The 15,757-nt window shown below is 37.4% G+C and overlaps 1 protein-coding gene across 9 annotated transcripts in view; it reads right to left on the bottom strand.

The window, feature by feature from the left end:
• Positions 1–15,757, bottom strand: part of NRXN1 (neurexin 1) — a 668,036-nt gene that overhangs the window by 370,962 nt on the left and 281,317 nt on the right. For all 9 annotated transcript variants that reach the window (XM_030236511.2, XM_050972677.1, XM_030236512.2 and 6 more), the window contains one exon: positions 13,372–13,575. In XM_030236511.2, coding sequence (XP_030092371.1) covers positions 13,372–13,575 — 204 coding nt within the window. The remainder of the gene's footprint in view (positions 1–13,371; positions 13,576–15,757) is intronic.

Here is a 15,757-nt window from a genome sequence, read left to right as displayed (position 1 = left end):
CTAATACATACTTACACAAAGGTCTTCTGCAGATGCAGTAAAGGAGGGGCCATCAAAATGCCACAGATGACTCAGAAACCAGATTCTGTGAACTTGTATTTATGCAAATTGGTGGACAACTCAATTTCTGTGCTACATATGAAAAGGACAAAAGCTCTATGCCCATGTGCTGTTCTCTACTGTCTATAATCAGGTTTCACTGGTCATAGTGCTGAAAGAGTGAGATAATTCCTTACCAGGGTTTTACTCCAGACTTCCAGCAGAGCAAATATAGAAATGTATCAAAATAATTTTTATTTCTGCAAAATTTTAGTTTGGCACCCTTTTCATTTTTTCCTTCTTTGACTGAAGAAGAGGGAGCCAAACATTTCCTAAGCAGCTTGGCTCTCCTCATCACACAAAGCTGAGAAATAGGATCAGATCTGACTCTCACTGAAATTAGTTGCACTTTTTTTTGATGATTTAGAAGTAGTATCTATTAATATGAGAGGGACAGACAGAAACTTGGCAATTCCCCTCAACATAGGCCAGAGCTCACTGGCTGTGCCAGGCAGAACCAGACACCCCATTCCAATTTCACTCTCTTTGACTCTGTTTCTCCTTTCCTTAGTTTCCTACCAAATGCATGTACATTCTCTTTAAAAAAAACAAAAATCACAAACACTTATTCTATGAGTTCCTTACAAGTGTACATTAGGGCAGCTGTGAGCAGGTGTTGTGCTGAGCAGAAAAGCAGCATCCAGCCTGCAGAGAGATGGCAATTTGGCTGGTTTTCCTTGAAAAGTTCTTGAGATAACACAGCACCACTGAACTACTATGGCTTTGTTTTTGGAAAAAAACCCTATTCATTTATTTAATAAAATTAAATGCTTTCTCAATGGAACTATTAATGATTTAAGTACCTATTTACACTTTTTTTTTTTGGAAAAAATAACCAACTAATTTTCCATTCCCTGAAAATAAGTCTTTAGACTGTAGTATTACAATAGAAAGACTGGATTGTTTCTCCATAGAATTTTAATTTATAAGCACTTTTAAATGTTTTCTGCAAACATTTTAATAAATATTTCTCTCAAGAGCATTATATATTAGAAGCAGAGAGTCCTAAGAAACAAAGGCAGAAAAAGGAAATAAAGGTGTTTTTACATGAAGTCTTAAGGTATTTTTAATCTGTGTATAAATTTAGAAACATCATCAACTCACCAATGCTGAGTTAGTTATTTTTTCTTAATACTGAATGTCAACAATGAGTTTCTTTTTTAAGGAGCTACAGACCAAAATTTCTGGCCAGAAAGCTCTTATTACTAAGTAAAAAAAATTAAAATATTCACAATGCCTACTGAATACAAAAGAGCCATCTTAATTAATGGCTCACCCTAATTTGACTTGATTTGACAGTGAATCAAAAAGGTTTTTTGAGAAATTGTTGAAATATTGGCTTGTGTCATCTGCTGCCATCTGTGTCTTAACACTCTAATTTTCATGGAATCTGATTACAAAGTTTAGAATGACTGTACACAACCCACTTGATGATAGATTTATATATTTTTTTTTTCAGCCTAATGTTTCTCTGAGTCTGTGATTACTTTCACTAGCAATTTCCTGTTGCTCTCAATACAGGGTATAAACTAGTGATGTAATAATTAGGGAGAGAAGTTGCAAATTAAGCTGGGAAATGGCACATAAGACCAGCTAGTTCAGCACTGTGCTTTCAAGAGCAGCACAGAAAGGCAGAACTGCTCTGTAGTAATTACTACTCTAATACAGTCACAGCTTCCAGTAATGGACATGTTTGGGACTTCTGGAACTGCAGAAACAGCCTTATCTCAGGAAGTCCTTGATGTATTTCCATTTCATTCTAAAAATCAATTTATTAACCTCCTGCTGCTTCTAATGGCTGTATAATCATATATTTATAAAAATACTTTCATATTCTCTTGGGTATTTCTTTTCCTTAGCATGCCTAGCTGCCCCATGTAGGAAAGCTAATCCCTACTTGTAATCCTCCCTGCTGCAGTGCCCTGTATTTTCCCCACTTCAGTTAATAATGAGGAACAGGTACTGAACACACATGGAGTGCTCAGGAAGGGGATAAACCATGACTGCATAATAGCACAAGGCTGCTTTCTCTCCTGGTCTTGCCTCCTCTCCCCACAGCTACTCCTATCCACTGGGATTTCTGGTCACTTCTGAGCACTGAGCAGTTTGATGAGAGCTATTTACAATGGCTGCACAATTTCCTCAGCTCAGTGCCACCACATCCCATTGCTGTGCTGGCATAATTAAAGTGACTTTTTCCTAGCATGAATTACTTTGTGTGTATTGCTGCTTAATTCCACCTACCACTTAACCAGACATTCAGCATTTTGGAGCCCCTCAGAAAATCCTCAAGCACGGCATTTCACTTTGATTTTCTTAAATAATCCCCTTGCATTTGCAAATAATATCATCTCAGTGTTCATCTTCAATCACTCATGAATATGATAGCAGAGATTCCTGTGAGAGCAGGTGGGAGCAGAGCTCTGCTCTGGAATGACTGCCATGGCAGCCCAGTTCACTAACATGAATGACATTACATTAGCTTTTATATATTCTTCTCCAGAAGAAAATATTATTCAATTCCTTTGCTATTACTGATTAGAACAGGATTCCTTATTATCCCTGCAAGATTTGACTGTAACACCCACTTTCTGTCAGGGAAAAAAAACCTGTGAGGATAATTTAAATCACCAGTCCTGAAATGTGATTAAGTCATCTTGCTTTTCAAAAGCTAATGGAAGAAAATATAAAAGTAAAATAAGAGAAATTTAGAACCTGCTATACATGAAAAACTTACTTTCAAGTGCTTCTTCCCATTAAAATATTTAAAAGGCCTGGTCTACTGCTTTTGAAAAGTCCTTTTATGAAAGATTTGCTTGGACCAGCATGAGCTAGACACACATAGCTCCCTTGCATATAAATCAGGATTTATTAATTCAAGACAGCCTATTCTTACAGATCCAGCACATCCTGGAGGCTGCTCTGTCCCTGTTGGTAACATGAGAGGCCACATGCTTGCAGCAATCTCTGCTTTCCTACCCTCCAAGAGCCCTCTTGTCATGTTTAGTGTTTCAGAGGCTCTCCCGCTCCCTGCTCCCCCTTTCAGAGATCACAGGGAACAACTTCAGCCCAATTCAGGCTGTTCCCTTGGGCTTTGCTCGTGAAACTTTGGCAACATTCCAGAGCTCAGAGCCCTTTGATCCATAACCACACCATGGCCCTGACTCAGACAGCCCCACATACCCACCAAACTGACACCTTTCTACATCTGGCACGGCAAAAATTAAAGTATACCCTGACATATCACAAATGGAAAGTCTGTTACTTCTCAGCAATCTTAAAGGAGTTTCTGAAAACATTCAAGTGGGAGTGTTAAAAAAAGTCTTTACATGAACATTAACCTGATGGTTTTTCACCACCAATTAGGGCAACTAATTTTCAGATTTACATAAATAGCCTTGTCCTTGATCTTTTACTGTTGCCATTGCCCAGCACACCACCGTGCCTGGAGAAAGCCACAGCTATATCATCACTGAATGTTTGATCAGTGAAGACCCTGTAAAGCAAAATTAAGCTTTAAAGCACCGTGAGTGGAGGGTGTGACTAAAAAAAGACAAAAATTAGATGGATGAAAAGGGTGAAAAGACAGGAAAGAAGCATACACATAAAAAACCAAAACATTTGTTTTCTACTTAGAGAACTTGAAATAATATTTTGCTGACAGCCTGCCAGGAGACTAATGGCAATTTGCTCCTCTGCTAGCTAAGGAAGAACAAACATAGATGAAATTTTATAAGGACCAAGTAGAATGCAGGCACAGAAATAAACTTTACTGCTGTCCTTCATGTAGGCTGAAAGCACTGATAGAGCAAAGCCCTCAGTCCCCTACAGCCAACCCTGAAAGCTTTGCCAGGGAGAGAATAAATAACATAGACCCTTAAATGGTCAGCCAACATATTTAGTGCCTTGATTTTCACTTTAATGAAGGTTTGAGCTTTTTTGTTGTTAATGTGATTGTCTCCCATGCACCAGCTAAGCAGATTCAGGCAGGAGCCTTACCACTGGCTTTGAAAAATTACATGTGCAAGACTCTTTTAAAGATTTTTCCATAATAATCTAGTTGATTCAAGTTTTCTTATTCTCTTTATTAGTTCAAGATTTCTTAACAACAACAACTGGATAAGGAAGGGGTAAAAATGGAAGCTTTTTAGATAACTTGAGCATTTCCCTGCAAAATTCCTGTGCTAACTAAAACATAGGCTTGAGATGAGAAATCAGTATATCTCAAGACTGATTTTCTCAGTCACTCACTGAAAGAATTCATTGTTGGAAGCCCAATGTGCCTTCATTGTTTCCTTCTCAGAGTGCTCCCTCAAGCCAAACTATATGCATGTAAATTTCCCAAAAAGCCACAAAAGAAAATGGATTTCAAACCTTTATTATCTTATGTGAATGGCCCAAAAGCACAGCATCTCCTTAGCTGGCATCTCCTAATACATATCCTTTTTGTGAGGCTCAATGGATTTTCCTCATGATGAAACTCCCTAAAATTTCCTAGGTTCAACATCCAGCTTGTTTGATAAACCTGACTCAGAAAAGAATAATTGTAATGTACCTAACTGAGGGTGCACATGTTTACCCAGAAACCTTTCCCAGCATTTCCCTTCAGTTGTCTGAAATATCTCTTCTTTAATTGTTATAGATTGAGCATTCCATGTCTCAAGAAGTGATGCTTCTGCCTTTCTGCACATAACATGTACTTTTCCAGGATGTTGGTGCTTAGATGTAGGCCAGATGAATTCATTTTGGGATGGCATAAATCTGTGTTGCTGAAAAAAGCAATGGACTCTTTCTACCAGAGCTTGCTTTTCTACTGTCCCTGCAACATCCTGCCTCCCCCTCTTCCTGTTTTATTCTACAACAGGTCTCAGGAAACTGCAGCAAGTCAAAATAAGCAATTTTGTAAATGAATCACTTCAGTCAAATTCATCACACAGACACTTGAACCTTTTGTGCTGGCAGCAGAGCAATGGACCATGTAAGAGCAGGACCAGCAGGCAGGAAGACGGCAGAACACAATTTTTAAAGAAAACGGGAGGGGTTTTTTTAGTGACAGATGAAATTCTGCAACACAGAAACCAAAGAATGGAATGCAAACTTTTGAAGAATGACCAGAAGTGGCCCTGCTGGTTCACTTTACTCTCCTACCATTCAAGAAAAAGCCACTACTCTTCTCCAGAGCAGGTGGGCAAGCAGGAAGAGGTGAATGGCTTTGCAGCCACTGCTCCAGTGAGCCAATTGATGTGTTGGGCTCACAGGGTATCACCTGTGCAGCACCACTTCTGTCCACTCTATATTTAACAGAGAAAGAGAAATTAGAGGCATCTCTCATAACTGGATTCTGTGGCTATACAAAATAAATTATGTGCTATCCCTTAATGACTTCAGCCCTCCTGATTGTATTTGTACAATCTTTGGCTTCCAAACCTGAACTTTCTTCCCAAGCTGAGATGTTTTCAACCTTTGTTGCAAACACAGTGCCTGGAACAAGACAGGATGGTCTCAGTGGAGCTTCTGGACTGAGGAGTGCAGTGAGAGTCTCTGAGTAAAGCAGCAGTTCTCCCATTTTTGCCATGCTATCCATTAGCAACTAGGAGATTGTAATCAGAATTTGACTGCAGAGAACCAGGTATGTTTTCAGATTTGTTGCCTAGCAGCAGATCCTGTTTTTCAGGAAATTATATGAAAAGGGCCCTTTGAACAGTTATTGCTGTATAAGAAGGACTCCAATGACTTCCTGTTCTAAATCTGCAAAGTACAGGCAAAGTTTGAAAAGAATTATTTATAATTATTTCAAACTTTGTGCTGCAGACAGAGGAAGATCCTGACTGAACTTGCAGAGAAAGGACCCTGCTGATTTGCTGCATGTCCTCTATGGTAAAACTCTTTTACATATTTTTGCCAGGCTGTCAGCCACACTTAATGAGGGAAAGATCAAAACTCATGCAATTCATAAGCACTCTGTAGGAAAACAGACCAAGTGCAAATTCCTACATTTTGGGTGGAGCTACAAAATTAAATCATTTTAATGATTTTCTACTGCCAACAACAGCAAAAAAGAGAGCAAGTAATATATTCCAATAATTCTTTTTTATCATCGTAGGAAGTTAATACATGGAAATGTATTAATGATCTGCTTATCACAGAAGACTTAGGAATATCCATAAGAGCACAGCTGAAGATGTTCAATAAACAAGATTTTTTTTTTTATTGCAAGATTTTGTAATGAAATGCAGTTTTACAGGCAGTAGTTCAAAAGGATGTATAGTCTTCATGTAAGATTTTCTGCTGCTTAAAATTCTTGTGCACATTGAGAATATAATGTAATTGAACACCATTGCTGGTTCTTTAATAGATACAATTCTCTTCTTATTTACCAATAATCTGACAAAGCTCCTTGTCATAACCTGGATTTGTAGGATATTGTGACAAGAAAGAAATGCTTCAGTAACAGATGCTACCAAATAGAATGACTTAATCATCTGTAATGTGCACATCTGCAGAATAGGAACATTTTAAAAGGAGCATACAAAACAAGGAAGAAAATATTAAGGGCTATAGAGAAGAGCAGAGAATTGAAATGGCATGAGAAAATAAAATGAAAGGAGCAATAAATTATATGGAAAATGGATGAATAACTAGATAGACACAAGAACAAGGGGTGCATGTAAATACAACCACTGAAAGGGCACTTTGCTGGTAGAACAAACAGAAAACTTTCCAAGCCCAGGAAAAGCTTCCTAATTTATAGGGGTGGACACCCAGCTTGCAAACCTGCTTCACTCATTCCCTGGGGAATTGTGTCCACATTTACTACCATGGGGCTCTCTGCTCCCTGACATCCTGCAATTCACAATCATTTCTCCTGACAGTCCTGAATTTGAGTATAACTGAGTTCAGTGCCATTGCTCTGCGAGTTATATTGCCTACAGAAGCAAACCTGTGTACTAGAAAACTGACCTAAATCTCCCCTGCTCTGTGTGCCACAAGCTGAGCAATCTTCCACAGCACCATTCAAAAATGTGTCCTGTATCTTTTCATACTGAACAAAAGTATCAGACTGGGAAATGACAGCCAGCTATTTACCAATTAACATTATTAATGGTATAATGTATCAGTTAATTTAAAAAAACCTACAGTCCTACTTGGCTAATTCATATAAAAATATAGAAAATTTATTTCCAGAAATGGTAGCAATAAAATAATGATAATAATAAAGCACTCACAGCCCAAAAGATGAAATAATGTGCTAGACTCCAGGCATCTGTGACAAAAGCATATTGAATATTAAAACTAGCAGCCTTTATAGCTACCTGGATTTTTCCAGATATTAATATTTTGTAATCATTAAAACTGAAAAAAAAAAAAAAAAGGGAATTTGATTTAAGTCAAGATCCTAGCCTTTAAGGTTACAGCATTGAAAAAGATGAAATTTTAGCCCATCTCTTTTTGGTTCACAAGTCATTCAAAAACTGTTACTGAACTGAAATGGAAATTTTATTGGGATGAAGTTCTGTCTCTAAGAAATACTAGGGAAAAATCCCATTCAGTTCAATAGGATTCACAGCTGTTTATAATTTATGCTTGATAGTTTGCAATTAAAGGGTAACAATTACTTCCTTGATCAAAAAGGAGAAATATTTTGGGGCTTATATATATTATATATATATATATATAGATATATATATATATACACATATATACACATACCATATATATATATATATAAAATTTATTCTTAGGCAGTTTTTAAGAAATAATTTATCAATTCTGTATATGATGTAGAAGACCTCTACTGCTATTAAGTTAATTTTTACAGAGTGATTAATGCCAAAAAATGCTGGTACATTCATATTATTTAAAACAACAGAGTTCATTGCAGTCTTATGTTTAAATGAGGTCCTCACCCCTATGAGCACTAATATGGAAACCACAGCAGCTATTTCTGTTCCTCAAATAAGTTTTTCCCCTTCTCCTGGTGTCAGCCCAGGCATTGACCTACATGTACCTGCAATTTAAAAGGACCATTTAATTCACTGCCTAACAGACAATTTAATTTCACAAACTTGTAGCTCTGAAGAACACAATGAAGTTGTTTAGGGATGGACAAACCCAGCCTTTCAGCAATGGTATTTTCTGACTGACATGAGGCAGAATTTCTAGTGATGTATGGTTTTATGGGCATACCAATCTTGTAACCTAGCACAAAATATTTAGCATTCCACATATTGTTAATGAAACCCAAGTTCAGTAGTGATCTGATATCTGATAAACATTTGACAATTTTTATAACGTTCTGTCCTCCAAACAAGGAAGACCCCAAAAAGCCATCTGTTCTGCAAGACAGGACACCAGCTAAAGGTGGAGAGGTGACCATGTGTAGAAAAGGCTGCTGGCACAATCTTAGCTCTGTCAGCCAACACTTGTTCATTTGATCTGCAGTGAGCAGAAGACAGGCTTCAGGGGAAAGTGAGAGGAGGAGGAGGTGCAGTGTTTTATTCCCTGTTTATAGTTCACAGCAGGAGAAGGTGCTTACATTCACATTTTCCTTTTTCTTTTCTCAAGCCTGTTGATGCTCAGTTTAAGTTTTTGGATTTTTTTTTTTAATTGTCTCTCCAAATTCAAACCAGATACCTTCATTCTGACCTTAACTTTTACTAGGCTAGTTATAACACATAACTCTCAGTCCCAACACTGAGGTTATATTATCAGGACTAATTTCTAAATAACAGAAATAGGAAATGGAAAAAAAAAATTCAAACATGAAAACCAGATTTAATTTCAACCTAAAGTCAGGATTGATACATATCCATCTCTCAGCAGAAAGAAGAGAGGCACTCAGCTATCACAGTGTTTAGCAACTTAATGCTCCAGTTCTGGATGCTGTTGCTTTGAAACAAATTGTGTCCCACTAAACCCCATTATATTTTCTAATAAGCATTTTTAGGGACTGCTTAGAGCAATAATTCTCCATAATCTAAAATTTAGGATATAGAAATTGCTCATGAAACATTTGGCTGCTGAAAATCTCCAGTGCAGACAAGAAAGCATTATAGTACTTACCAGACTGAAAGCTCACAAGACCCTGCTGAGTACACACAAGCACCACAGGGAGATGGAACTAATCACCCAAGTTCATTCCTAACAACAAAACCACTATAAACAAACTGTAAAGAAAAATAACTTATGAGTATTTTATGCCAAGAATATTTTGTAGAGAGGTTATGTTGCTTCTGAATGAGACCAAGAACTTAAGAGTGCTAATCCAATCCAGTAGATACATTGCTCCTCTTTGCAATCCTCTAATTGGAGGTTTATTTGTGTTTGCAGATTCTCTTTTGATCCAAACCTAGCTTAAAAATGAAACCTAGAAACCATTTAAATTTTTCTTTGACACATCATTTATTACAAAAGAGATTAAAAAATAAAACACATTATATTGTGGCTTTATTTTTGGGGGGTTTCCTTATGTTAGTAACTCTGTTTTCAGATGGATTTTCTGATTTTATTAAGGAAGTTAAGAAAAAAAAAAATTGCTTTTCCTAGGGAAAAAAATGTTTTTACCAAAGGCAGGCAGTCTCTTTATAGTTCTGCCCAAAAAGCTGCTTATCTTACACTTGTTTTTTCCTAATTGAGATTTCATTAGTAGAAAAAAATAGTGTCCTGTGGCAGACCAAGAAAATGCTTCTGAGATTTTTTTTCATGATTTTTATATATTTTAGCAAGTGAGAATTCTTTACTTTCTTATTATTTTCTTTTTAATATGAAGACAATATCTTTATGCCTTGGTGACTACAAGCATTTCCTTTATTGTATAGAAGTCTCTCTGAATTTAAGAACAGGTTAAATTAAACACTTGCCTCAGGAAATTGTTCTGCTTTTTAATACAAATGCTGTATTTTTGTCTTGTAAAAATTATTAATTAAAAAATCTATTAGCAAATGACACATTAAGAATAAGTTCAGATCCTTGTTTTTCTTTATGGGTTATAAAACTATTAAGGAATGTTATGTTAATATATTTTAACTCTTACCAACTACAAATTAAACCTGTGCAGTTTGTTGTTTAGCTTTTTTTTTTTTTTTCTATTTTCATAAAGCCAGTCCTCTGGCCTGCAAAACCTGTTAGGAAGGGAAACAGAAAAACAACCCAAACTCAAATCTACCATACTTACTATCAATAAATTTGTTGACACCATTCAGGAATTCCATAGACTCAAAATAAAATCACAGTCCTTTTTCTCCTTTCAGAATATAGCCTCTTAATCCAAATAATATCAGAGAAGTTAAAATTTAGTCCATTCATCTGGCAAATGTTTCCCTCTGTTTCATAAACATGCATATCACAGAGAAAAATTGTTCAATTCAAGGATTTTTAACATAATTAGAGTGTAAAAAATCATCATAGAAATACAGTCAGACTTAATAACACCCTTATTGGAATGTAACATATTTCTATAAATTGAAGATTTAGCAAAGCCAAATTGTGCTATAACCAGCTGGTAAATACAGGTAATTGTCTGGGGGGATTGTAAAATAGAAATTTTTGTAGTAAAAACTATTATGTTCCAACAATCCAATGACAAGTTGAAGGCAAAATATCAGGAAAATTAGAAGGAAGGCATGGGGGAGAAAAATGTAACAGCTTATCAGAAATGCTGGTTAAAAAATTCTATGGCTACTGTAAATATAAAATAGCCTATCTGGAATAACAGTACTACAGGCATCATTTCCTCTAGGCTTGTTTACAACCTGTAGAATGATTCTTTTTTATTATTCTAGTTAATGTTATGTCCTATGGGAAGGACAAAAAACAAGTGCTAAAGTGTATGATGACTTTTTACACAATGATAATTAATCATCACATTTCATTAATAAATTATCAAATGCTTGCAAGCTGTCCACAATCTTTGTCATTCTAGTTTGCATATTTCACAATGGTGGAATAACATTTTAAAAAGTTGGAATAGGCACTTACTGGAATTACAGTTAATCCTGATACAGTCTAGATGGGGAAGAATAGATGAAAAATGAAAATTTATCCTTCAAGGTAATAGCTGCAGACATCCAATAAAATCACAGTCCACCCTTCCGGGGACAGACACATGCAAATATGGCCACTCCAGATCATCAGTCTTTACGTGGTGTTATAACCCAGATCTACTGCGAGGAGTCTTTACCAATAGAAACGACAAATAGGGTAAAAATGGCCAATTTCAAACAAAGCTACATGGTGACAAATCTAAGTGGAAAAGTCAGGATTAAAAGTCAAAGATGCTTAACTGAGGCAGGCTGCAACTTTCTCCCCATCTGTGAAAGAACAGGTAATTTGTCTCAGTGCAATTAGAAAGTGCTCCGTCACAATGGGTCATAGAGCAGGCCAGGCCACAATCAGACACCTTGGACAGCTTGTGGATAGTATAACCTCAAAGGCTCATCTTCAGAAGCTAAGGATTGACACACAGAGTTCATCACCCAGAAATGAGGGGCTGTGGGTTTGCATGTCCTTAACATCTAGATTTTTTGAAATGAACAGTGACTACTTCAAAGTTGTATTAATACAGAGGAAAAAAAAAAATCACGTATTTATAAACACTTATTAGAGTAGGAAGATAATTCTTTCTATCTCAAGATTATTTTCTTGCCCAACTAAAAAAAAATAATAAAAAAGAGAAAGAAAAAAAAGGGGGGTGTTGGAGGAAGAAACAATATTATTAGGGCATGGATTTATTTACTTTTTATTGACTTTCATGAACTATAGAAGTAAGCAGGGGGTGGTGTTTGGCGTTTTTTACATAAAGTGATTAACCTGATTTGTGCATGATCCTCTCCTGGGCTACGTACATTCACTAATTATTAAAAAACAAAACAAAACAAAACAAAACAAAACAAAACAAAAAAAAAAAAAAAAAAAGAAAACAAAACCCCAAACCTTACACCACACTACTTGGTTTGTATGGCTACTCCTGGTTTACACCTTTGAGGAACATGTATACCATCAAACCTAGATTTTGTTTCCATATAGCTGAGTTTGTCATGTGTCGTCAACCGCATCAGAAAAGTGGTTGCAAACAGCCGAGGAGCAGCAGCTGCACACCCCCTTTGCAGAAAGCACTCGGAGCCTCCCGCCCTGGCCTCCCTGCAGGAGGGGACAGGCAGGGAAGGGTCACCCACCACACCCTTTGCTCCTCCTCCCTCCTCCTCCTGAACACCAGGGCAGCGTTTCAGGGAGCAACCCCTGAGTGAGGTGGAGGGTCAGGTGGTTAATTTCTTACCCCTCACTCCCTGCTGGTGCTTTCTAAATCTCTGACTAAAGCAAAAAAACCCCATTCCTTTTAAAAATAGCATCCCCTGAATGGGAGGAGCTGCATGGGATGGGCATTTTCCTCCTGTTCTGTTTCAGGTCCTGACTTGGACTTATGCCACTTAAATGTGGCAGAAGCTTCTTACACCACTCCGCCACTTAAGCGTGGAAGATGCACTTTTAGTTCTTTACTTACTGGGTTTTTTAAACTAGAGGGAATCATAACCTGACATTTTGTCCATCATATTTTAAACAAGGAAACCAATTTATCTTTTTTTTCTTTCTGTAAAAGGGCTTGTGCCTCCTGTGTTCACAAGGCTGTTTGCTGAGGGCCGCAGTCTTTGGGCATTGAAGGGTTGTGTTATCGTTCGATACTACAAAAATACCACTACAGAATTGTTTAAAAAAGAGGAGATGGATTTAATATAGATTTGACACCTAAAAAAAGGAGACCAAGAAATCAATCAGTGGGAATATCCAACAGCAACATTTTCTGTGCTAAAAACAGAAAGTCTTTGATATATTTGCATGTCATAGATTAATTGGCAAGGTAAAACTGAACTGACCTACATATATGTGGTTTCTACTTGCATATTGAAATTGTGGAATTACTATTCTGAAGAGATTGTGGAGGGAAACGAATCTTCCACAACAAAAACCCCCACAATTTAACCAAAAATCACCACTGATCGACTTGTCTTCTTTTTTTAGAATACACAACAGTACAAAAATATTGTGATGGGTAATGTTAAGACTAAATAAAGAATACAAAAACGCAAAGGAAAACCAAAATAAATTGTAATAATGGCCATGTGTTTGTGTACGTATGCAAATGCTGCATTGATGTGTGCTCATAGATCATTTCAGTTTACTTTTAATGTTAAAACAGGCTGTTTCATAAATGTTTGCAAGCAAAAAGAAAAAAAAATGTAAAGAAAATGTTAATTTCTTGGAGGAAGAGGTTGTTACCTAGGTTGACCGTTAGCTTAACTCGTCCTGCATCCAGCTCTAACCGAAGGGTATCTGCAGATTCCCTGGAAGTGGTTGCCATTAAAATGCCATAAGCTCGCTGGGACCTGAACCTTAAAGAAACATCTTCAGCCTCTGTGTGCATCACAACAGGCAGCTGGATTTTCATGAACATACTTCCATCATAGCTTAAAATTGTTGCCTCTGGAAACACAAAGGAGAAAAAGGTTTGTGAATGCTCTGTCTACTGAAACCCCTTAAAGGTAAAAGGGTAAATGTATATTCAGTCAGCATGGCACAGGAAAACTACATATTACTTTTCATTATTATTACTGGGAGACACAAGGGAAGTCAGGTTTGGGGGTTTTGTTTTGTTTTTAAGTGTCATATCTTGATGCTTTTTAAACAAACAAAATTGTTCTTTAATAACCCAGCCAGGCACGTGTGCACCTTCAACAAGATGAGTAAAATCACCTGTAAGGCCATGCTTGAAAGACCAGGCCTGTGCTGCTCAAAATAGGTCAAATCAGCAAAAGATATTCAAGTAACCTTAACAGCATAACAAAAGCCTGACTCTCATTCCCCTAGATAATCACCTTAGAATGCTTAATGTATAAAATTATTAGCACTGCTACAGCCATGGGTTGCAATTGTCATTCAGTGAGCAAATATCCTCCTGGAATGCATGACTGCACACCCAGCACGGTGTGGATGGGGCACAGGTTGTTCCATGACTACAAAAACCATGGTTTGAACTCAAAAATGCTTATATGAGCACCACGACATCCTCAGCAAGAAGACTGAGACTGGAATTGGCATATTGAGGGTAACATCCCAAAACCCCCAAGACAAGGGAAGAACTGTCACTTTCAGACATTCCAGGAAACCCTCCTGGCCAGAGGATCTGGCACAGAGCAGTCACAGTCTGTTAGACCCCAGAGCAACCAGTCACAAGCTTTCTTTTTCCAGCTTCCAGGCTGGTAATGAGGAAGGTAGCAAAGACACAGCATTTCTGCTCACAGGGAGGCACTGCAGTTCCTAGAAAGCAAAGCAAACATTTCTGACATGTATTAGTAAGTCCTTTTTGGCTGGACAATCCAACACTGTGGGCAGAGAACATCTATGGGAATCTTCCCTATGCTTCAATTTGCTTTGGCATACTGGAGGCACTTATCTAAAAGTTTGTTGTGGTGTCAACATGCAATAATATTTTCAATGACTAATATTACTGATCCTGTGTTAAAGTAAATATCACAACTGTGTTTGCCAAAATTGTTCCCAAAGCATATCTCGGATGCTGCTAAGGGCAGATTAGCTCGTCAAGGCTTCCAGCCTACACAATCCACAGAAGGACAAAAAGTTCTGCTAATTCAGTGAGAGGCAAAAGTGATAAATGATATTTTCACTAAAACAATCAGAAAACGGCTTGGGTTGGGAGGAACCTTAAAGATCATCCAGCTCCACACATGTCCCCTGCCATGGGCAGGGACACTTCCCTAGACCAGGTTGCTCCGAGCCCCATCCAACCTGGCCCTGAACACTTCCAGGAGTGGGGCACCCACAGCTTCTCTGGGCAACCTTCTCCTGTGTAAAGAATTTTAAATTCCCCCAATACACATTTGGAGAAAACAGTCTGATGTTGGGGAAAAAAAGTGGTTACTGAGACTGCTGTGAAAGTGCCCAGATGTAACAGGTTATGAGAATGCATAAGAAATAGCTAAGAAATTATCTTAGGATAATGTAAAAAAGAGAGCTGTCAGAATCAGCACTGCTACTTTTTGCCAACATTCCTTTAATTATTTGAGTTGGGTTTTTTTTTTTTTTTTTGAAAATTTCAGAAAAAGGAGAGAAGGAACTTAATTGAAGACTTCATTTAATTGGAGATGGGCTGTGAGTAACACCATGGTGAGCAGACCAAGTGTGATTAGATACTTAATCCTCCTAAGCCATACTGTGCCAGCATTTTGGGAACAGCTGTTCCAAGAACAGACCAAAGATGCTGAACAGAAGATCAAATAACTTAAAAGCTCTGGGCAATGAGGAAGCCCACTCATGTCAACTAGCTCCTTTTTAATATGTCAATATGCCCTTTCCAAGGCCCAGGCTTTCTAAATATGAAAGAATATTGGGGAAGGGAAAAGGGAAAAAAAAACAAACCAAAAAACCCAACAAAACCCTATCCTAAGTACCCCCCCCCCAAAAAAAAAAACCAAACAAAAAACCCCACAAAAAACAAACCAAAAAAAAAAAAGCACCCAAGCAAAACCAAAGCAGAAACAAAACAAACCAAAAATGCAAAGGCAAATGGAAAACAACCAAAAAATAAAAAAACAAACACAAAACCAACCCCCAAAACCCCCAAATAATAAACAAAACAGAACCAAAC

Source organism: Serinus canaria, chromosome 3 (assembly GCF_022539315.1).
Source record: "Serinus canaria isolate serCan28SL12 chromosome 3, serCan2020, whole genome shotgun sequence".
NCBI lineage: Eukaryota > Metazoa > Chordata > Aves > Passeriformes > Fringillidae > Serinus > Serinus canaria.
This window is presented reverse-complemented; position numbering and strand designations above follow the sequence as displayed.